Source organism: Mauremys mutica, chromosome 11 (assembly GCF_020497125.1).
Source record: "Mauremys mutica isolate MM-2020 ecotype Southern chromosome 11, ASM2049712v1, whole genome shotgun sequence".
Lineage (NCBI taxonomy): Eukaryota > Metazoa > Chordata > Testudines > Geoemydidae > Mauremys > Mauremys mutica.
The window spans coordinates 72087467-72112509 of NC_059082.1; the positions used below are offsets into that span (position 1 = coordinate 72087467).

The 25043-nt window shown below is 37.3% G+C and overlaps 1 protein-coding gene across 1 annotated transcript in view; it reads left to right on the top strand.

Moving 5' to 3' along the window:
* The window catches only part of LOC123344006 (transformation/transcription domain associated protein), a 160392-nt gene that overhangs the window by 115195 nt on the left and 20154 nt on the right, over positions 1-25043 (top strand). Inside the window, exons 61-65 of the mRNA XM_044979696.1 lie at positions 3598-3799; positions 6560-6724; positions 9369-9459; positions 11160-11359; positions 13411-13672. Of these exons, the coding sequence (XP_044835631.1) occupies positions 3598-3799; positions 6560-6724; positions 9369-9459; positions 11160-11359; positions 13411-13672 (920 nt within the window). The remainder of the gene's footprint in view (positions 1-3597; positions 3800-6559; positions 6725-9368; positions 9460-11159; positions 11360-13410; positions 13673-25043) is intronic.

Genomic DNA, 25043 nt, shown 5'->3' on the forward strand with positions numbered 1-25043 from the left:
ACTGAGCTATCCCTTTCCCCTATGAAAAAAATCCTGCTCAACCCATAAACTCAGAGCTGTCTGCTAAGCAAAAGTGGTATTGCTTTTTCTGTAGCTTTTGTTCACTGTACATCCCTTTCTTAAACAATAGCTATTGAAGGAATACGAAACAAAATGGTGACGAAATACAGCAGATTGTGTGATTCAGACTACTTAGACAATATGGCAGTGCCATATACAAACTCTTTTCAAATAATCATATTGAAAGCTTGATACAGAGGTGAAAGCAAGCTGGTATGGTCCAGTAAGGCCTACCGGCAAGAGCTGATACACAGCCAACCGTACCGGCATGGGGGCCCCTGGCCGTTTAAATCGCTGCCAGAGCTCTGCTGCTGGAGCCTTGGGGAAGCGGTGGCGGCCAGGAGCACCAGGCCCTTTAAATTGCCGCCGAACTCCTGGCTGCCAGTACCGCTACCATGGGGCTCTCGCCCCCCCTTTACTCCCCGGCTCAGGACCCCAACCCTGCATACCAGTAAGTCCCTTAAGTTAATTTCACCCCTGGCTTGATACACACTGCAAAGGTCTTGCCTGATTAAAAACATTCAATTCTAAGGCTTCCTTTCAAACAGATACCTGCCACCTGTTTTTTTCCTTCATGTTAAATAAGTATTTTATTACTGTTGGGAAGGATACGGCACCTTTAATCCAGAAGGCAAACTAATTTACAAGCTATAGGTCAAATTTTGTCCCGTGGTAACTATGCAGTTTCAGTAGAATTCATCAAGAATTTGCATACACATTTATAAAGGCATTATTTTTGCAGGCTTTATGTAAGGGAATCACTTCACTCACCAGTACAATGTAGCCACTCCTTGAGTGAAATTCATCAGCTTTTAAACTGTACACTGCAACACTACACAACAGACCAGGGCAGGAAATGATGACTATCTTCTCCAATGGAAACTACAGGGAATTTTAAACAGGCAGAATGTAATTACTTTGATGGGAAGTGCAAGAGGATCTTTAATGGCCACAAATGGGCCTTAGTTTTACACTTCATCTGAAAGACAGGCAGTTTAAATTTTTAATGGGGGCAGATGAAATAAATAATTAATGCTGTCTGTCTATAATCCAAGTAGATTTTTAAATGCAATTATAAGGTATTTACTCTTCTCTCTTTTTTGCAAAAATATACCAAATTAAGTGTAGAATTTCCATCATGTATTTGTCTCATACAATTAGCAAAATGAAAGTGGCAGTTTTGCATTGAACGCCCCAAAGAATGAGTGAATTATTTGCTGCCTATAAACTGAACTGGAAGTTAAAGGTCACCTGTGGGTGTACCATCCCCCTTTGCCGCCCACTCTGTGAACAAGGTGATAGAGATAGTATAAAGAGTCATCGGAGGTGTCAGAGTGATAGATAATACAGGAAAGAGGAGAGAAAGGGAAGACTAGGGACAAAGCTGGTTGGTAGAAATGGAAAGTAGTGATAAAGAGAGTCATTTATCAGACTGCTCTCATAGTAATCTGTTTCAAGACTGCACAACCTAGGACATGGAAATCTAGTGGAGGAAAATTAAGTGGCTGTGTAATATTGAGGGTAATTAGTTTTTTAATAAGCTATTTGACAGGCAAGGTTATTTTCATTTACGTCATGATTTTTCCCTAATGCTCGTCACTTTAGTTTTTGTATTGCTACAGATGATTACAAGTTGAGTGGTCTTCTGAATTAAATATTCATATTTTTGTATTAAAATGAGATTTTTAAGGTTCATTGTTAATAGAGAAATACGAGCAATACTTAAGTATTGGAATGAACAGTGCTATAGTTATCTAGTAAGAGGAATGTATTTATCTTCAAGCACTTCTATATCAAAGGAGCCCAAAATGCTTTGAAAGATTCCTCATTTCAGTGTTGCTGTACATGTGTGAGAGGGATAAAAATTGATGCTGAAGTGAGGTCTTTTATCTCTTATTTATTAAAATTGTTTTGCTTGAAATGTACTTAGTGTGTGCACCATATTATACAGATTCAAGAATTTAATTTATATTGGGGTAATTGGCACCATATGCACAACCTTCTGTATTTGGGAAAAAATCAGAATGGGAAATGTTTAAGGTCTTAAGGTTCTCAATTTTCGGGGGAGTTCTATGACCTGTGTTACACTACACAGGCAGTCTGTTACACTACATAGGGAGTTTTCAAACATCACAGTGGTCCCCTCAGGTCTTGGAATCTGACTCTCTGTGAATTCAATGCACTTTTAGTTGCCAAAACCTTCATTTTTGTGTCTCTCCTGAAATTAAAGTATATGTTAGAGATCTGTGATCCTCCTCAATCCCCCTTCACCTTTTCTCCAGAAAGCCACATGTTCTGGCTGTGAAGAAATGGAAGGAGTCATTTTCAGATCATGTTGATTTTGTTGCTTTATTAATTTCAGTATGGGAATTCCACACTCTTCCCCTAACTATTCTGCAAAAATTTCTCTCACATTTGTTTATGTGAGTTTCATCTCCATGTCCTGAAAGTGCTGGACAAGGAATCTGGATGTCATATCAATACATTTCCAATCTGACTTCTCCCCTTGACATCCTCTGAATTTTTTTCCCCCTCCCAATTTTTCCTCCCTTCCTTCACCCTTCCTGTTTCATTTCCCCACCTTTTTTTTCGACCAGTATTGCAAAGAAGTGTTGCTTGTTTGCCTTGCAACAGTAGTGAAAGTGATTTGCTCCTAATCAGTTTCCCCTGCTGCTTCTGAGACACAGCAGAATCACTCTGTGCTGGTGCAGCATGGGAGCAAGTCTCAGTTGTGATTGAAGCGCTTTTGGGGGAAAATGTTAATGTGGGAAACGAGCTTTTGCTTCTCTTTACCCCCAACTAAAGATCATGACTGGACAAAATGCTTTCCCTGTGGCCTAGTTAAATGAAATCAACTAGGACTGGGTCAGTTTTATACCATTCCTGCTGCTAGGTAAACAAGCGTGAGAGAGAATTTCACAGAAAAATGAGGGGAGGCGTGTGGAATTTTCACAATGAAATTAAACAAAAGGGACATAGTGTATACGTGTGATAAACAGTGAATTGTAATTATTTTTCTCTTTGTAGTAGGAGACTAATTCAAACTTTGTTTGAAGATCATTAGGAGATAGATGATCATGACTTCAAGGGATGAGAGGATAAGTGGCAGGATCAGATGAATTCTAAAGAATGGCTGTTATATTTAATTCCCTATTCATTATTTGCTAGGAGAGTTTGCTTGAAAATACAGGCCGTTTTTGTTTTATTTTGTTTTGTTTTTTTAATAGGAAGATTTTTTTCAGTTTTCCAATCGGTGGTAAATATAGACCTTTTAACAGTATCTCAGTGTTTCTATTATGAAACATTTATTTTAATAAACATTCAACTATGCATAAGAAAGCTCATGGAAAGTAACAATGTGTGTGTGGGGGGAACCTCATTACTAGAGAACTGAATAATAAAAATGCAGTTCAGTATTAAGAAAATAACCAGATTGAGTGCCATGTTTGTTATTACTGTGTTACTTATTATTACACAGCTTAGCTTTTATTAAGGTAAAATAAATATTCAAATTAGTCACTTACTATAATCCTGCAGGTCTGAAGAAGCAAACAAAGCTTTTTCTGCAGCTGTGCAGATGCACGATGTGTTAGTGAAGGCTTGGGCAATGTGGGGTGACTACTTGGAGAATATCTTCGTGAAAGAACGTCAGCTGCATCTAGGAGTGTCTGCCATTACTTGCTACCTGCATGCATGTCGCCATCAGAATGAGAGCAAATCAAGAAAATATTTAGCAAAGGTAAGACCTAGAAAATGTATTTTTAAGAAATGGCTATTGTATAGCTGCATAGTAAGAACCAAGTTGTTCCTTGGGATGTCAGCATTGATGAGGACAGCACAGATGAATAAGATGCAACACACGTTTGGTTTGGTTTACACATACGCTACAACTTTAACTGCTTAATAAGCTTCAGAAAGTAAGTAATACTACCGGGCAATATTTCAGTCTAATTCAGTATGCATCAGTGAATGTATCGGTCCCAGCCCTCCCAGCTTAAAGGAGGAGACTATTCTTGGCCCCTCTTCCAGTCAGACCAATGAGAGTCCAGATGAAGGGTACTTCCTGTTGGATAAGATCTTAAAATGAACCTCCCCAATCTGCATAGTTTTTGCTACTACTGCTGTTGAGGCACAGGGCAACTACATCAATAATTTTGGACTCCAGCTCTCCAAAATCCATCTTATACTGTAGGAGTGTTGTAAGGACTAAATTTAGCTCCTCCAGCTGCATTTCCAGTCCACTATGCAAAGAGAAATCTGCACAGGAGATGTCTTGCCCTTGAAAATCATCTTGAATTTGCATTTGTCTATATTATTTTGTTTAGTAATACCAATTATAAGGGGTTGATTGTTTTTTTTTTTTTTTACCACAGTTATTGAATTAAAACTAGTCAGTATTTCTGTGGGGGGGGGCGCCTCTTTCTTTCTTTCTGTCTTTGTCTTTCTGTCTTTCTTCATTTATAGCATGCCAACCAGATCACATTAAGCATGTATGTCTTCACTGTTAAATGTTTACTTTTTAACAACCCTCATGGAAAAATCTGAAACTAATGACGTTCTCTGCTGGGATATATTCTCCCTTCATATGCAAAAGTGCAGAAAATATCCCGTAAGAATAATGATGACACATCCGGTGTTTTGGAGAACGTTACTGTTTGCCCAATCCAGTTCTACAATATAAGACAAAAATTATTAGCAAGACCTTTGAGTTCTGCTTTTTAATTTAGCTGAATATTTAACAAATGAAAACATAGAATTAACAATACTGAAGATTTTCTCTTTTGAATTTCAACTTCTACACCAACACCTTTCTTTTACTTAATTGTAGGGGACTGGGCCTTCTGACTCCACCAGAGGCCTCCTCCACTGCTGCCATAATCTAAGCTGTGGTTGAATTTTATTTGTATTATCTAGATGATTTTAAAACAGAATTAACACATCCTTTTCTGCAATATCTTGGGCTTTGTTTTTTATTTTTAGTTCATCAGACAAATATAATTACTATCTTTGTGCCCTGCTGTTAACTAACAGTGATTATGTTGTCAAATCACCAAATTTTACTTCAGATGACTTTTTTTTCTAATGAAATAACTGGCACTTGGGGGTGTTTTTAAAAAAAACTCAAATACAAACAACAATGTAGCATTAAGGTTACATAGTTAAAATCAGAAAAACTCAGAAAATACAAACATTCAAATTCCAGCATTAAAGTTAGCTTAAATGTATAGCTCATTGTCTACATTATGAATGGACAGGGATGGTCAGAAAAAACCCCAGAAAATGTGTGCAATACAGCCAAAGTAAAATTGCTATTGTAGTGTTAACTTTTCCATTTCCTGCTTTGCAATTTTAACTGCAGAAGCTTAGTATTACATTTACTTACATGTTTTGCTTTTAATTTCCTTTTAAGAAAAAGATGAATTTGCCCATCCCCAATAATATTAACCTTTTAAGTTCCAAATTAGGTTTTGAGACTTTCAGCGTAAGTAGGTTAATGGAATAAGATACAAACTGAATGGATCCCAGTTTAAAATATTATGATATTACAGTGAAATAAATATAAAACACAATTCTCATGTGAAGACTTGCTGATGGCTGAGAGACTTATTTCTAAATGCTGGAAATGTGAACAACCTAAAACTGCCAAAGTTTGGCTGGCTGACACCTACAAAGATTTTTTCCTTCTGAAAAAGCAACATATAAAATCAAATGAAAAACTGAGCATTTTGATTCAATTTAAGTCTTTTACTCGCAGAGATTTAGCTGGAGGTTAGACTCTCTAACCATGATATAAAAAGTAAAATGAAATGAAAGATTAAAATAACTATATTATTTATCACAAATAATGTAAAATATATTAAATATTTTGCTTTTCCATATAAATGGAGTCTGTAGTTGCTTCAGAAGACAAATGGAAGAGGAGTTGATTTCATGCAGTTGTGAAGGGGAGGTAGTTTGCAAGTTGATCTCTTGAAGATGCAGTTGCCACTATGGATGGTTTAACATATCCATAAGCAAAAATGTTTCTGTTTCAATTAATGCTCTTAGCATGTATTTCCATAAATTAAATCAGCAAATTGATGATTTTGCAGAATGTACCTCCATCTCCTATCTTTATTCATACAGTTGTAGGATTTTTCTGAGGATGTATCATTTTGAAGTTTTCTTTTTTTGGAAGTTCTTTGTTCTCTAATATAAAATACAATAAACGTATTTCTTTAATGATTGTGTGGATTCCACAGACTGTGCAGATTCACTTTTGTAAATGACAGTTTGATAGGTTTTTTCATTTACTGTAATTTGCCTTGTGTAATATGGTTGGCTATGCAGGGCTTTCTTCTGCTGTAACTTTTTTTGGTTAATATTTAGAAAGCTAAACAGTTGTTTATGGGTGAAATATGTAAATTACTAGCAATCAGATTCCATACATCAGCTTTTGAAAATACTTAATATCAGAAAGATACAAGTTCAGCTTGAATCTTCTTTTTTTTGCTTTTAGGTTCTCTGGCTTCTGAGTTTTGATGATGATAAGAACACACTAGCAGATGCAGTAGACAAGTATTGTATTGGTGTCCCACCCATCCAATGGCTGGCTTGGATTCCACAATTGTTAACATGCTTGGTTGGCTCAGAGGGCAAGCTTCTTCTGAACCTCATTAGTCAGGTAGGGTGGATGTATGGTACAGATGATAATTTCTACTACTTTGTTGTTCATATTGTATTTTTGTAAGATTAGGTACTGTAAGTATTTTTAAAGCAAAATGAAGGAAGTATTAAGATTTCAAAATTTCATGGAGTGTACAATTATGAACATGTTTCTCCATTTTTTCCATGTAAGCAGGATACGTTAATTTCTAAATGAAGTTTTGATAAAACAAGATTAAATAAATTACTATTGTAATGTTTTGTTGCAGACATAGTATACAACTTTCCCTCTAGAGTTGTACTCCATATTACATTGTTATGAACATAATTGCCCATGTTTGAAAATGCACAGTTAAATTATGCATATAATGCAGGATTAGGAATTGAAGAATTGTTCTGGTTTTGCTTTAAAGTGATTTAAAAAACAATCTTGTTTTGGTGGGGTTTGTGTTTTGGTTTTGTTTTTTTGTGGGGGGAGTCAAGGTAGTTTGAGATGCTGGTTAAAAATTAAAAAAAATACCTAGTCCAGCGAGAATTATAAGCAAGGCCTATGTGGAATTTTATTCAGAGATGGCATTGCCAAATGATTAGAGAAGTGACAATGAGGTTTGAGGGGTTTAATCTAAACTGGTGGGTTCAGCTCTTTCAGTGATTTGCTGTATAATCTTGGATAAAGCACTTAAAGCCATCTGCCTCAGTTTACCAATCTGTAAAATGGGTGTCAAGGGATCTTTTTTTTTTTCTTGTAGCCTGTCCAGCAATCTTCACAAGAGGGTTGCGTCCATTCTTGTGGCCCTGGATGCAAAACTGAGCTATCGTTGTGCCACCTCACCCTTAATTCCCACCTTAGGAAATGGGCAAAAGTGGTTACTGACACTAGGATCCTGTTTAGACTAGGAAAAAAAGTGGTTTGGGGAAGGAATGGTTTTGAGGGTTGGTTTGTTTGTTTTAGGTAAATGTGTTACCATGTTTTAGAATGTGATGGTTTAGTGTTGTGAAAATGAGTTAGCACTTAGTATAGACCAGTTCAAAATGTTAGCTGTTCATGGTCAAGCGTACCCTTCTTAGCCACCTAGGCCCTGTCCTGATGTGTGTTACAATTGTGTTAGCTCAATCAAGTTATCTTAACATGATTGAAAACCCCTTTAAAGATGCAAGCTAATGTATGAAGTCATGATAGCTAGCTGTGTTGTAGCCTAGGCTGCTCCAGGCTACAATGTCCCCTCAGTCCCCTGGATGCTGGCAAAGGGGAAAAATCATCCCTTTTCTCATGACTCCCTTTCCATTTTTACAGTGGGCTCCCACTCTCTGTATGTTTGCCCTTGCCCCAACCTTTTTTAGGGTACTAACAGAGAATTACTGTGTTTTAAAAAGAAATGTAAGATAGCAGAATTACTATAAAATGGAGATTTAGAAGAGAGAGACACTCCCCTGCAGCCTTGAGGAAGCAGAACATTTGGGGGCATGCTTCCTGATTTCATTGTATCTTGGTGGTGGTGTCTTTCAAAACAAGAGTTCAGCTGTGTACTGAGGATTGATGCCTTAGAATAAAACCTATTTCACCAACTTGTTGAGGCTCAGTATTTATAAAGCTCTTTTTTGTAAAATTTTCAAAAGTGCTAGGTGATTTAAGACCTCAAGTCCCATTGAAAGTCATTGGGCTTAGGTCCATAAGTCACTTAAATGCTTTTGAATTTTTTTCCTTTTCTGATTATAGGATGGAAGGTGCTATACAAGTTTTATGCATTATTGATTTGTGGGCTTAAGGCTGTAGAAGAAATTAAAAAATGAACTTAATTGGAAATGAGATATTTACCACAGATAAACTTCTCATAAAATCATTTATTCCTGGATTGACTCCATGGAAAGTATATACATCATCTCAGTAATCTCTGTTCAGTTACATATGGACATTTTAAGATTATTTGTACATATCTTGCTCGTTTAAATGTAAGGACAGTATATTTTTAAGAAAAAAAATATGGTGAGAGAAACTTTTTTGCCTTATCTTATGCTTGCCTACGTCATTTGGCCAAGTTAGGTACATTGTTCTGCTCATGTAATGGGCACTGAGGTTTATAGATTTAAAGGCAAAAACTTCATGTTAATGTGTACTCAGTTTTCTGTAGGAGCCATAAAGCCTTTGTTTGGTGAAAGTGGTATCCCTTTACATTAAGTGGCTATTTTTCACATTCAGTGCTGCAATTATGTGGAGTAAGGTTACTCTTTAATGGGCCCAGCTACCACGTGGCATTGGGTTCATTGGGAATTGTGGGCCTAATTTAAAGACTAACTGGTGGTGTTATGTCTGTTTTTCTTTTATTATGTACATGAGTAAGATCTTTGAGCTGGTCAGGTACTCTTGCATTATGCTGTTTCCAGATTTATTAGGCAATACAGTAGTGGGAATCCTAATTAGATATCGCTTACTACAGTGTGCAGAGATGCACTGTGTCGTTTCTGTGACTCTACCCTCGTTTTTTTTTTTTTTGGATTTTGTTGTTGCTGAAATGAGCTTTAATGATAAATTCTAAATAAATCAGGGAATTATTGAAGTGCACTTGTTTAGCTATATACTTGAACTCTTGTATATTCTTTATAGATTCTCTTTGTAAACCAACAAAATACTGAATATTATTTCCTCTGTGTTTATATTCAAATAGGTGGGAAGAGTCTATCCCCAGGCTGTCTACTTTCCTATCAGGACCCTCTATTTGACACTGAAGATAGAACAACGAGAGCGTTACAAAAGTGGTGAGTTGTTAGTACTAAAATTCACTGTGCTCAATTGGCAGCTGCAACTTTGTCTCTCCAGTGGGGATTCCCTGACTTCCTGGTAAATCAAGTTCACTAGGAAGGATAGCTATTTATCAATGCTTAGAGCTAAGGGAGTAATTAATAGTAAACTTGTTTGGGTTTAGCATATGTCTGTGTGCAAGTATCTATGAATACCTTACAATTTTGTTGAATATATTCATTATATTCAGTCAAATTACTGTAATATCAGAGATCTGCACAATCATTCATGGATTTTTATCCTCATAAAACCGTTGTGAGTTACAGAAGTGCTGTTATCCTGAGTTTGCAAATGGGGAACTGAGGCATAGAGATTGTCACCTAAAGTCATGCAGGATGTCTGTCAGAGTAATAGCTGAACCCAATCTCCAGAGTCCCAGTCCACAATTATTAACCAGGAAGTTGTCCTTCCTTTTGGTTAGTTTTGATTGGACGCATAGGTCACATGGCGTTCTGTTACCTGTTGGATGAATGTAGTTCTTTCAGTGCACGTGCTGGTGTTTAAGATAAACTTCTTGCCATATATGCTCTCTAAATTTTTACTTTGAATTTAACTTCCTCTGTAAATACTCTCTCAAATTTGAAAATACAGTGTGACAGCAAGGACAAATCCCTGTGAAGCATTACCATATCAAGCAATTCCACAGCACCGAGTTGTTCTTTTGGCCCGTGTAGTCTCTCAAGAATAGCTCCCAAGAAAACTATTTGAACAACTTAAATCTTTCCTTTTGTTCTAGTTGTTGTTTTGTTGGTTTTGGTTACAAGTGCATTGTTTAGATAATCACCCGTTTCACTTGTGAGTCACTGTATTTAATTTCTGCATACATGTTAAAGGGCAGTATTTAAGTAACATCTTATTTTCCGGAGTGTATAGCTCTACAGAGGGGAAAATGTTCACATACAATAATACTAAAATTACATTTTATTTCTTGATATTAGTTGTATACTGCCTTTTTATTGGTTTCATTACATTAATTTCCAACAATGAGAGCATAGAAAAATGATCAGCTATCGATTATACATGCAGTGATATCATTATTAAGGCAGAATTTTGCATTTTTCTATTGACTCTACCTCATACTTTTTAACTCCTAATCACTGCTCATAAACAGTGCTCTTAAGTCATATGGTATCATTTGAAACCATGTCTCATCATTTAGTAAGTTGCAAGCTCATACCCTGAAATTCACTGATTAATTATATCATCATTCAGTGGTCTTTGTATAAGAAATTTAGTTTTAGTAAGAGATGTTCCTTAGGATGAATTTCATATTTGTTGCTATTAGATCACCTGTTGTTCCAATTATGTTATGAGGTTTCATCAAAGCAGAAAGGAATTGAATATTTTAACTTTTGCCTTTTACTTTAAGAGGAAGTGGATTGCACAAACCAATGCAAAAAGATTAAAGGTACAAATCTTCGCTCATTTTTTAAAAAATGTATGTTTTGCTCTTATCTTTATGAAACAACGAAATACCATTTGCAGCAAAATTATTTTTTAAACAATTTTTTGATTTAATCTTCCACTGAATCATAGAAAACTAGCTTCAGTTTCCTTTGGAAGCAAATTCAGGACGGTATATATTTTTTGAATACTATGCAATCATCTGTTTCATAGTTCTCTGAAAGTTAACTATGCTGTTTGGATTTTGTCCCAGATTCTGGACAACAGCAGCCAAGTTCGGTAGGAAATCAATCTCATTCTGCATCAGATCCTGGGCCAATAAGAGCCACTGCACCTATGTGGCGCTGCAGCCGAATTATGCATATGCAGCGAGAACTGCATCCGACGCTTTTGTCCTCTCTGGAAGGCATTGTAGATCAAATGGTCTGGTTCAGAGAGAATTGGCATGAAGAGGTATTTGGACTTAATATAACTATTCGTAATTATTTTACATGCATAAAAACCAAATCAAATTTAGATGTATAATATGTTTCTAGACTATTTATTTTTCATATCTGACAGTATTTTCTATAGAGTTTGTTTAGTAAACTGCTGCACAATAAACTGGTCTGTTTAAAAAATAACTCTAACAATTCTGCCTTCAGATGTAAGAATTTTTAATTATTTCTATATTTTTAAAAGTGATGTAGATGCTGTGGAAAACTCTCTGAAATAATTAGTGTGATAAATATTTCTGCAAATTGTAGAATTCCAGCTGAATCTTGTATTGCAAGAGACACTTTAAATTCTTGCATTATGTTTCTTTGTTTCCCTCTAGATGTGGTTTGTGAGGTAGAATTGGGAGCTACTGCACAAAGTCTAAATTAAATTTGATCTGTGTATTTTGAAAAGTAAATACAGCACGTGTAGTACACTGGAATCTTGCTTGACCCAGATTATCGACTTTAGCGCCTGCCTCCCAAAATGTTTCTTACCCCGACTCAGAAAAGATTTAATAACATTGGCTTTAATAAGGTCTCCTATTACTAACACTTCATTATTTTATGAAAAACCCCTCATGTTTATTAATGTATTCCAGAACACTGAGAATTTAAATTACAGTTGTCAAATGAACAAAGTACATTTTGTGATGCACTTTATTTGCTACATCTGTATAATTTGCTAATTTTCAGTGGAAAGACTCAACGCTTTAACTCTCAGTAGTGTAGGCCCATATTGAATATCTAATGATTCTTTTGCTAAACAGCATCTCAGGCACTACTACAAATAAAGTTCTTCTGTATTTTGACTTAAGGGCCAGCTCTTGCTTCCACTGACTGAAATGGAAGCAGAAAGATTCATAAGATTCATAATCTAGATTTAAGTACAGTAACTCCTCACTTAACTTTGTAGTTATGTTCCTGAAAAATGCGACTTTAAGTGAAACGATGTTAAGTGAATCCAATTTCCCCATAAGAATTAATGTAAATGAGGGGGGTAGGTAGGTTCCAGGGAATTTTTTTCACCAGACAAAAGACTAATATATAAAATACACACGCCCTCTCTCTCTCTCTCTCTCTCTCTCTCTCTCTCTCAGTTTTAAACAAATAATTTAACACTGGTACACAGTGATGATGATTGTGAACCTTGGTTGAGGTGGAGGAGTCAAAGGATGGGATATTTTCCAGGAAATGCCTTACTGCTAAATGATGAACTAGCAATTGGCTGAGCCCTCAGCGGTTAACTCTCTCACTCTACAAGGCAGCAGGAATGGAGGGAGGGGAGAGAGCATTGGAGACTGAGACACACGCTCTGTGTGTGAGAGAAAGAGATGAGCATTTCCCCTTTAAGTACACTGCCTTGTTAATTAGATCAGCTTGCTGAGACCGCAGCTGCTGCTGCCAGCAAGCTCCCTCTGTCTTGAGCCCTGTCGTGTGTGTGTGTCCCCTGCTCTATGGAAGATGGGGTAAGCAGGGTGTAGGAGCAGGGGGGAGGGGGACACCCTGACATTAGCCCCCTTCTTCCTCTCCTCCCCCCTGCACAGCAAGCAGGAGTCTTGGGGAGCAGCTCCAAGGCAGAGGGCAGGAGCAGCACGTAGCAGGGGGAGGGAGGGACAGCTGCAATTGCTAGCCTGCTGGGCAGCTGCTACACAGAGAACTTAGGGGAGCGGGGAGCTAATAGGGGGGCTGCCGGTCCACCCTGGTTCCAAGCCCCCACCAGCTAGCTGCAACGGGCTGCTCTTCCTGCAAGCAGTGGAAAAAGCAGGCGGCTGCCAAACGACGTTAGAAGGGAGCATTGCACAACTTTAAATGAGCATGTTCCCTAATTGATCAGCAACATAACAACGAAACACCGTTAACGGGGACAACTTTATGTGAGGAGTTACTGTAAAGGATAATTTTACTATTAGGAAATGTATTCTGGTTTTGCTGTATTCTAGTACTTCATTGCATTGTAGTAGTAGTGTATATTTGCTATCAAATCAAAAGACTTAACAACATATACTTATTTTTTTCTTTTATTAGGTTCTTAGACAGCTGCAGCAAGGCCTGGCAAAGTGCTATTCAGTTGCCTTTGAGAAAAGTGGAGCAGTTTCAGATGCCAAAATCACTCCCCACACACTCAATTTTGTCAAGAAGTTGGTCAGTACCTTTGGAGTGGGACTGGAGAATGTGTCAAATGTCTCCACTATGTTTTCCAGTGCAGCTTCAGAGTCGTTGGCTAGAAGAGCACAGGCTACAGCTCAAGACCCTGTATTTCAGAAATTAAAAGGGCAGTTTACAACAGGTGAGATCTTACAACATAAGTTCAAGTTTATTTTAATAATCTGCAATTAAAATATTGTTTGTCCAGTGTTCCGATCCTAAAATGGTCTTTACTCTTCCTTTCTGAGGAAGAAAAATGACTATAGAACAAACCAAATTTTTATCATTTGAAAAATTTACAATAGTCTACTGTCTGTCCATTCTTATACTCTTTGGAGTAGTAAAACATGCATGCAAGAAAATTAGATCACAACACCGCGGAAAGAACATTCGTAGAATAGCATGTAGTTTTTTCATTCTTTCTATAACTGTAGTCAAATTACTCCTATTTACAAAAATAAGTACATTACAGCACTTCAACAAAGGACTAGCACATTTTGACTGCTTGTATGGTGAATGACAAAACTATCTGGCAGATGAAAACCATTAATAGCTAGATAGTCCTTATTTATACTAAAAGCACACAATGTAAGTTACTTAAAATGTAATAGCAGTTTTCATCACAAAAGTCCAACAAACAGTATTATGTACACTTTCCAAAATTATCAACATCTGATGAATAATATTAATTTTGGATAGCTAGATTATAAAATTCTCTGTTCATTCACATAATTGTGTTAGATAAATTGAATCCATAACAATAGTCAGCTCTAATAAAAGTATCCTTTTGGGAAGTACCTTATTAGATATTTCATATTTTATTTGCCAGCAGATTTATTATATTTTGTGTGTCTCTGGTGTTGAATTGAAATTGAGTCACTTACCTAAGAAAAGCCTACAAAGCAGTTTTAATGTAAGAAACACTCAAAAGTATCAAAGCCACTCAGATATTGTCTGTATATGAGGTACAGAAGCTTGACATTTCATGGTGGGGGGGTTCCATGGCTTCCCTGGTCATGGAAATTGGCTTCTGTTGCAGCGATACTTTCTTGGCTTATCCCAAAAGAAGACTAAAAATCAGATAAAGTGGAATAGTAGAATATAAACTCTTTCAAACAGAAAAATATTAAACCTCTGAATCGGAAAGACATTTTAATGTAGAGCTAAGTTTTCAACTGTTTTTCTAAATCCTATTTTGATCATTTGTTTTAATTTTAGATGTTAATGTTCATAAGTAATTATAGAACTTACTGTATTCAGTATTCAAGGTCAGCACTGTTACTGAGTGCTTTATTGAGTTCAGCAGGTAGTTAGTTATAGTGGTTTTTCAAACATCTTAGTGACTATGATGTGAAAATAAGTGATCTGTTGAGATTCTTGTGAAAGTAGCTCCCAGTCACAGATATGACCTACATATCTTGTGCACATTTATGTATTGCATGATGTACTTTTGAAGCACAGCAGTTGCATGACAGTAGATAATGGAAGTCCTGAACCATATGATTAAATTTAATGGATAAAGGCTACAAGGGAAGGAAACAGTAGTTGAAGCATTTCACATATCCCCAATTGTCTGAAAATTACAGAGAAGCAAAATACAGTTAATGCAGATAAGGATTTCTTATTTTTTAAAGTCTTTATTATTTACATATTGCAACAGCCCTTAGGAAACATTTAGTCACTGATTTTTTTATATTTTTATAGAATTTTTTATATTATCTTAGTCTTTATTAATTTCTCTTCATGCTTTGTTTCCTTCCAGATACAACTTCTGGGAGATCTTAATTTTTTTAGGCTTTAAAGGAGAATAATTATGAAGTTAGACTTGGAATTCTAAGAGAAACAGAGAAGGGAGTAGTTATTTAAAAAAAAAAAAATACATACATAACCTTCCCCCCCACCCGCTAGAAAAAGGATTGTAAGACTTAATTATTTTGTAGTGTCCATCTTTGTTATGAAAATACCTTATACTGATAACATTTTCATTTTATTCTCTGTATATTTTCTTTGCATAATATCAAGGTTTATAAATGGCATATTTAAAGTTTCTAGCTTTGTTATCCTGTCACACTTTTACAAAAATTATATGCATCAGCATTTAAACAAACCTAAAGGGAGAAGTTTTTCTGGAGCTATTTAATGAAATAAAGAACATTTTAAAGTAATCAAGATACAAAGTATTTCTCTTAAATTTCAGTTTAAGAATAAGCAATTTGCCTGATTTTTTTTTTTTCCCTTGCAGACTTCAAAATTTATTTTTCAATTATAATTAAGCGTGAGTGGTTACAGGATTAAAATAGTTATTTTAGTTAGTGCTAGATTAGATTATGCTTTAATCTATTAAATTTGGGGTTTAATTCAAAATTGAAGTGTGAAAAAACAGATGAAATTAAATTGGTGAATATGCTTGCTTTGTGGAGTCTTCGATAATTTAATTTATTATGCAGAAAATGAAATTAGGTTTCTGATTAATTTGCAGTAGTAGTAGAAACTACATTATCAAATTAATAGAAACTTAATTACTTTACTGGACATAGCAAATGTATTAACAGTTTTGGACAACAGTTAGTAGATCATGCCTACATTTCCTTATGTGCTTTGGGCCTCTTCATTCTGAGTCAATGGGGTCCGCCTTCTGTCACACCTAGAAGTGACCATGTTTGTATTTATAATTCTCAACATCTGCTGTATTCACTTGATGTGTGGATATTTATATCTGTTTTCCAAGTCTTCTGTGACATGTGTATATTAGTTAAGAATCTATCTAAAGGTAAACTGTGTTCTCTGCAGTTATTCCTAGGTTAATGTGGATAGATAGAAATATTTTCAAAAGATATATGCAAATAATGTATTGTGGTTCCATAACCTCTTCTTACTACAGTTGACATGTTGACATGCATCTTTCTTCCTGTAAATACAAAAAGGAGCTTAGATATCTCCAGGAGGCTCCAGGGATAGGCCATACCCTTTCTGCACTCACTCACTACAGCCAAGCAAATGAAGTTCAGCTTCTTTTCCTTCTTATCTGTTACCATCCCAGCTTTTAAAGCCAAATTTAAATTCCAGTAGTTCTCCGCTCTATAATTTTGCCAGAATTTTTGATGGGATGGTTTTGTAAACAGGACCACTTGCCCAACATAGTGCAGTTGGCTAAATAGAGTCGAAGCAAAGAGGTAGCCCATCTTTGAAGAAATCTCTGAGGTCATAGAAAGAGTATTGTTGCAATTATCCTTAGCTTGGGCGGATGGATGTTGAGTCTGGAACAATCCTATTAAATACAAGCTGATGGTGAATGACATCTCTCACTTTCTGGTTAATAGGAGCAGTAGAACTGGTTTCCCCCAGAAAAAAGCTGTTTCTTCTAGTATATATTGCTGTGGGTGCTCCACTGTAGGATGTGTGTGTACCTGAATGCACTCAGATGGAGATTTGACTCAGCAGTGTCTGTGGGTCTGTGCCTGCACACTATACAACCTTGTGCTCCAAAGCAAAAAGGAGAAGATTTGCTGTTGCTCCAATTTCTTCTCAATGCCTGTGGCTCAAGACAGAGAACTGTGTCTGCTGCTTCCTAGAAGACTTTCCCATTTGTTTGTTTATTTTCTTTTCTCAGTATTTAGTTTTCTTTTCCTTTTCCTTCCACAAGTCTGTGCGTTAGGGGGATTCCTACCCAGGACTGATTCCTTGACCTTCCTCTGCTGTCGAATTTCTGGGGTATGCTGAAGGTCCCAGGATTCAAATCTGTACTAGACCTGCAACAGATTTTTCTCCTGAAGTGATGGGCATTCTAGCTCTCTCAAGCGTCTCAGAGACTCTCATTCCACCCAAGTGCAAAATTTGCATGGGATTTAAGAGGAAGTCTCATCCTCCATTCAGACTCGGACCATTTCCATCTGACAGTATGGATATTGAGAGGGTGAAGTTAATTGCACTTGGTTTGTCCTTCAAAGAGATTGTGACTCTACAGACTTCCAGAAGGATTTCATGTCTGGTCTACATCTCATCTTGTCACAGTTAAACTCCATGGGATCAAGAAAACAACAGAAACCCCAGGGTTTTCTTCAGTATGGACAAGGGACTTCACTTCAGAACCATAGCATGACAGGTGTCACCATACTCCGTGTCCCACATGCTGGGTCCTCAGGCTCTTTTGTTGAAAATCCTCAAGTCTTAAGATCTCTCAGAGGAATCATGCTGGCTAGACCCTATGATCAGGCCTATCTTTCCTAAGTGGGGTCTGGTGTTGGTGCCCTCACTGCAAATATCTATTGTTCTGTTCCATTCCCCTTTTTTTTTATTACCCTCACCTGCTACTGTGGCATCTGAGCACCTTCTGTCTCAGTTATTTCTGCAAGCCATATTCACATCCAAGGAACTCAGGCTCCATGCTTCGGTTATCAGGAATCTGTAATCTCTGCTAAAAGACGGTCAAAATAGATCAGAGTGATTTGTCATGTGCTGATAGGTGTCAGCCATTTGGGAATGATAGACCAGGCTCAACTAGGTCTAAGGGCTTGGCTACACTTGAGAGTTGCAGCGCTGGTGGAGGCTTTCCAGCACTGCAACTTAGTAACTGTCCACACCTGCAAGGCACATCCAGCGCTGCAACTCCCTGGCTGCAGCGCTGGCTGAACACCTGGTCTGCTTGGGGAATAACGAGTGCAGCGCTGGTGATGCAGCGCTGCTCGTCAGGTGTGGCCACACACCAGCGCTGTTATTGGCCTCCAGGGTATTAGGAGATATCCCAGAATGCTTTTAACTAAATCACTCTCTTTGTTTTGTTATGAAGCCTCTCTTTGTTTTGTTGTGAACTCGGGGCTCCCCCCCCCCCCCCCCCCCCCGGGCTGCTTATCTGAAAAACAAACACAGCTCCTGTTTGCTGTGATCAATCTGTAACTGACTGTGAACAATCAAATGAGATAAACCCCTGCCTGCCTCATTCACAGGAGTTGAGTGTTTGCTTGACGAGAGAAAGGGGGGGGAGGGGGAGAAAGGGAGTCCGTGCTGCTTATCTGGTCTGCAGGCTGTTTGCAGTTAAGACTAAGGGGTCGGGAAAATTTTCTGATTTTGCAAGGCAGGGAGCTAGTGTCGGCTCCAAAAATCCACTTTCTCTCTCTCTCTCTCCCCCACTCCCTGTCACACTATACCCCACCCCCCTCTTTTGAAAAGCACGTTGTTGCCACTTGAATGCTGGGATAGCTGCCCATAATGCACCACTCCCAACAGTGCTGCAAATGCTGGAAATGTGGCCACACTGCAGTGCTGGTAGCTGTGAGTGTGCGCTGTAACTCACCAGCACTGCAACTCTCAAGTGTAGCCAAGCCCTAAGACACCTTCCAGAGCATGCATTCTTGCAGTCTCCCATATTTAATTATGCAAAGGTATTACTTGGAATTCTGCATTCTTCATACCATTACTCCTTTGATTTGGCATCTAGATTTGATGCCCAGCTTGGGGGAGTAGTGTTGCAGTCACTTTAATATTTCTCAAATCTTTCTCACCTGGTGGGTCACTGCTATTTGTAGAAGAGGGGATGCATATAGATAATTCTCAAAAGAGAAAGTTATTGTAGTAATTGGTTTATTGAGGTAATTGTCTGTATGTGTCCATACGCTACATCCACCTTCCCCACTTCTTCAGATTAGTTGGGTAAGTATTTTTGAATTACTGGAAAGAACCAAAGTGTGTTCAGGATTACACCCTGATGTATATCTTCAGGCTCTGTTATGAGTAACGATAAGATTGTGTCAGAGGTCACAGATTGTGTCTTTCAGAGACCTATGTGACATCATTCCTACCCCATTATTTTTAATAAAAGTCAGACAGGTGGTTGCGAGCGTCCATTAATTTTAGTTTATTGCCCAGGACCTGTGTGTGACTTTTACTAAAAATAATTGTGACAAAATCTTACCCACACAGCCTCTTTTCTCATTACTAAGGTTAAGTCCTTCTTATGGCTGCATGCTGGGAGATTCTTACCTTGCGTGTCTGGACAAACTTCTCCTATTGTGGTAATTGTGGTAACTTGTTATTTTTATCCTAGTAATTGTAAAAATAGTGTTTGCTGTGATCCAGAAGTATTGATTCAGACAGGCAAATGTGTTCAATAAAATGTTGGTGTTATCTATGGGTAATTCCACTTTTTTCAGTATTTTCCCGATGCTCTTTACATTTGACTGTGGTTTCTTCATTGAATTGTTAAATCTTGAACTAATTCAAGGAGCAAGACTTAGCTTTTAGTAGTGGTTGAAATAGATAAATAAAACAACATATGTCTAAAGTAAGCTGTCTGCAAAGCAAAGTACAGAAGTCTTTCACCATAGTGAAGCCAGTGATATTTCTCCTCCCCTTCTTACAGCTGAAGTTACTTATTTTCTTCTCAAATGGGCTCTATGTGGAGCCTATGTGACATGAATGAAAACATTAATTAATTGAGCTCACTCTCTGTCATTCCCATCTGCTATTGAGAAACAAAACAAATCTAAAATAGGCATTTTCACCAAACCGGAGTGTATTCCTATAGTGAAATAAACAACTTGATGTAAAAATAAATTAACACTGTAGCATATTTTTACCACGTTAGTTATTTGCATGTCATTAGAATACTGTAGTTGTAATTTGGGGAAATTTTGCTGCACTTCATGGAGTTACAGAAAGAAATAATGCAGTCCTATTGTCACTTTTTCATAAAGTGATTTACTCATATTGCTCACTAGAGGGTAGACTTGGAATTATAATCAGATCTTTTTATAATATTTGTAGTTATCAGAGTTGTTCTGCATATACTATATAAAAACAGAAAAGGGACTGTCAGTTAACTACAGTAATAGTTTTTTGAGCAGGGGTAGGCAACCTATGGCGCGCATGCCAAAGGCGGCACACAAACTGATTTTTCAGTGGCACTCCTGGGTCCTGGCCACCAGTCCGGAGGGCTCTGCATTTTAATTTAATTTTAAATGAAGCTTCTTAAACATTTAAAAAACCTTATATACTTTACATACAACAATAGTTTAGTTATATATTATAGACTTATAGAAAGAGACCTTCTTAAAAAGTTAAAATGTATTACTGGCATGTGAAACCTTAAGTCAGAGTGAATAAATGAAGACTTGGCATACCACTTCTGAAAGGTTGCCAACCCCTGGTTTAGAGTCTAGCAGAATTATTCTTAATGTCTCCAACCTGGAAACTGTATGTGTCCTTTATGAGTTTTTCTTATGTTTTGAAAGAAACTGAAATTAATATATGTCTTGTTTTAATATAGGACATTCTCACGCCAAAATATTTAGTGTATCAGCATTGTTGTGGATACCAATGCTGCTCTGAAAATAATTTTAGAGCAGTTGCTGCTATAAAGCCAGCAGAGTGTAAAACACCATTATATAGAATATCAGTGTTGGAAGGGAGGGACCTCAGGAGGTCATCTAGCCCAATCCCTGCTCAAAGCAGGACCAATCCTCAGACAGATTTTTATACCAGTTCCCTGATCAGCCCCCTCAAGGATTGAACTCACAACCCTGAATTTAGCAGGCCAGTGCTCAAACCACTGAGCTATGCCTCCCCCCCGTGTTGATACAAAGAAAATAAACTTCTTTTAAATTAATTTGATTTTTTTTAAAATCAGAATAGAAAAAGATAAAGAAATCCTGTCACAATTTAAAAAAAAAATCAAAATTAGCAGTATCATAAGGAATATATTAAATGTATATCGTGTATGTGAGAGAGAGTGTATGCTGTGTATATAATGTGTGAATATATAGTGGTTACCCTTTAAAAAGCTAAGAGATTTATGGCAACTGTCAGATTTTTAGGAGGTGAGTGTTGTGCATGCATGTTTGCATTTCCTATACTCTTTGTGTCTGTCTCTCTCTCTCTCTCTCTCACACACACACTCACTCACTCACTCTCGTGGCTAAAAGCAAATAGGACCAGTTTGTTTTATTGTGCATGCAAAAGATACGCCCACAAAAACATGGTGTATTTAGGTTCTGTAAATTTGTTTGTAGAAGAAGTTACCAGATTTGTGAACAAAATGCAGCTTTTTGTGACCCCTCTTTTTGTGGTTGTGGTTGAAAATTTGGCCCCTAGTGTGTTTGTAATTGCCGTAAAGTGGATATAAGTATTTAATTGTTAGTGCACTATAGATGGATGTTCACAGCAGATTTTTGTGATCCAATTGCTCTTTCCTCTCATGTTTTACACTCACAATTACTTTAACTTATTTCTCTCAAATGCTTACTAGTTATATTGGAGACCTAGAAAAATATTTTATATATGTAACAGATTGCATAGTAGTTTCTGTGTTCTGAATGTACTGTCATCTCTGAGATTAACAGATAATTTTCCCTAGCATTCTACTTGTATTGAGCCATATTGGAGATTTCACATGCAGAAATTGTTCTACTATAACTGTGAATCTTATACCGGCTGTGAGGAAATGTGCAGTGCATTTCTAACACAGTAAAGCTAAGGAAGACATTGCTTGTTTTGACAAATTGATCAATGGTAAAAATTATTATATTTATAATTTATTATAATAATTTTATTATTATTATTATTATATAAATTTTCAGAGTTTAATATGCAGTAACTGGGATTTACACTATTATCAGCTTTTACCTTGTAAATTCTGTTCTTTTTGGGGTCTCATCCCATGTTCACCACTGTGGTACCTGAGCACCTACCAATAGTTTGCAATAGCCATTTTGGTCCCAGGATATATGAGAGACAAGATAGTAGGTACCAGATGTTAGTAGAAGGCACAAGCTTTTGAGGTACACAGAACTCTTCTTCAGTTCTGGGGAAAGAAAAAGACTGAGGTAAATACAAGATGGGACAGATTGTTAAGCGTAAAACAGAGGTGTTAACAGACTCTCTTCCTTGAATGGTCCCTATGTGCTAACTAGTTATGCTAAACAATCTCCACCTTGTATTTAGCTGTGATGCTCGGAGTACTTTTCCCAGACCTGGTGAAGATCTCTGTGTGACTCGAAATTTTGTCTCTATCACCAACAGAAGTTGGTCCAATAAAAGATACTACCTCGCCCAGCTCGTGTCTCTAATATCCTGGGATTGACATGGCTACGATTACAATTACACAGGCCAGATAAGGAGGGATCGCTTTGTGAAAGTTGTTTGCACGTGGGAGATAAGGTGTTTTTGTCTTTTATCATTTGTGTGTGTGTGAGTTCATTAAAGAGTGTAATATTTGTCTGGTTTCACCCACATACTTGTTGGGGCAGTGGATGAAGTACATTCACCACGTTGTGATAAGCACATGTAGGATCCATGGATCTTGAGAGGTGTGTTGTGTGTGATATTGATCATACAAATAGTGGAAATATGTCTGCAGGTTTTGCATCTGTTGTCCTGGCAGGGTCTAGTGCCCCTTTGACTTGATGTATCCTGGTCTGTGGGGAGGTTGCTTCTGATGATGCAGTTAGGTGGTTGTCTGAAGGTTGGTTGTGACACACCAGATTTACCTGCTACTCTTAACTGCATATTTTTCAAACCCCTTATGCATAACAACTGACCCTCAATTGCCCACTTCATTTCTAGTGCCCGCTTATAACATGTGTTATCCCTTATGCTTAACAATCTGTTCTGACTGGTATTTAGCTCAGACAAGGTTGATGAGGCAATATCTTTTACTGGACCAGAAACAAGCTTTTGACCTTTTTTGTATTTAGCTCTGACATTCTGATTTCCTTCCCCAGACTTGAAGAAGAGCTCTGTTTAGCACAGAAGCTTGCACCTTCCACCAACAGAAGTTGGTCCAATAGAAAATGTTACCTCATCTACCTTGTGTCTCACTTACCAGTAATGCATTTGGCACTTGGCTCTGTCTTTCTTCCTCTCTGCAGGGGGAAAATTCTGTGTGGATTTATTTTTAATTTTTAAAATATATTTTTATTTAAGATGTGCTGTGTGCTCTTATTAGTGAGAGCAAGGTCAAGATGAGTGTTTTGCACTTAGAACAGGAAGTGCTGGGATTTATCGTGGTTCTTAGATCCTGCAGGATTTTGTTCTACAGTCTCAGATCAACCCTCGAGAAAGCACTATCTCCTGCACACTTTACCCTTGTAGTAGATGCTTCCAGTTGTTGACCCCGGTTTTCATCCTTGAGTTGTGGGCAACTGTTCAGCTGTCCTGGCCCAGATTATTAAGTATCTTGAAGATAAGGATGGAGATCTTGAATTTGACATGATATTTTATGGAGTGCCACTATAGCAAGCAGAGGACAAGTTTGATATTCTAGCGGTAACCTGAGTTGTTAAGAAGAGCTGCTCTGTTCTGTACTAACTGAAGTTTTCTGAGCGTTGATCGTGCCCAGGTAGACTGTATTGTGGTAATCCAATCGGGACATAACAAAGGCATGTACTATTGAGGCAAGGTCACCACTTAGGATGGAACACTTCCCTAGCCAGCTATAGATAGCAGAATGCATTGTTTGCATCAGTGAGAATCCAGAACCATTCCTAAATTGCACTCATGTGACTAATTATGGGTTATGTATCTTCAGCTGGAGGAGACAGCACGTAGCTGCAAATTCTCTTTAAACTGGAGTAATCTCTCTGTTGCTTGGATTCAGCTTCAACCAGCTATTCATCCTTGAGCTGATCTTGGACAAGCACTGGGCTGTTTTGGAGACGCTGGAGTTGTGAAGGATGAACAGAGCTGTTTGTTTGCATGTTGTTGGCATTTCTGTTCAGGATGTCTTGTCCATTCTCCTAGTTGTTTCATACAAATATTGAACACCGAAAAGAGTAAAAAGAAATGTATTTTTCTATGCTGAGATATAAGAAATAAAAATAATTGTTTTGAATAGCAGACAGCAATTTTACTACTTTGTTTTGGAATTACTTCTGACTTTCAAGATTACTCCCCAGTTGGTGCTCTTTCATCTCATTTAAAAAAAAATATATGTATACTCAGATACAGAATAAAATAGAGCTAAAATCTCTTTTGTCCTATCTAATACCACTTAATTTCATTTTCAGTCAAAAGGAAACTCACATTACTAGATTGGAAAATAAGCTTCAGCTCTTCTTCCTCTATCTATGTGGCTTGATCTAATCCAGTCTATTCCATACCACATGCATTCCATGATATCTGCATTGGTGAACTATATAAAACCAAATAAAGACTGTTAATCAGTAACAGTGTTCAGAGTTTTCACAGTATTATTTCTAATGTCCTCATGACCATGAAGCAGTAAGTTATTAGAAGAATCTATATAGGCAAAAGAGCTGGAAAACAAATGGATTTTTCTAGAGCTTTGTGCAGGAGAAGGAAGCAACCTAGCTTGGTGGATTAAGTCATCTAGTGTACAGTTTATTCCATATTGGTTGTAATGATCAGATTCCAAAATCAAACTTCATACAGACATGAAATACCCAACAGAACCTGTGCAACTAAATGTAGCATACCTGTATGCATGATGGAATTGTGTGTGTGTGTTTGTACTGCTGTAGCACTTAAATCCCTAGCCCAGTTTTACTATGCATTCTACTCAG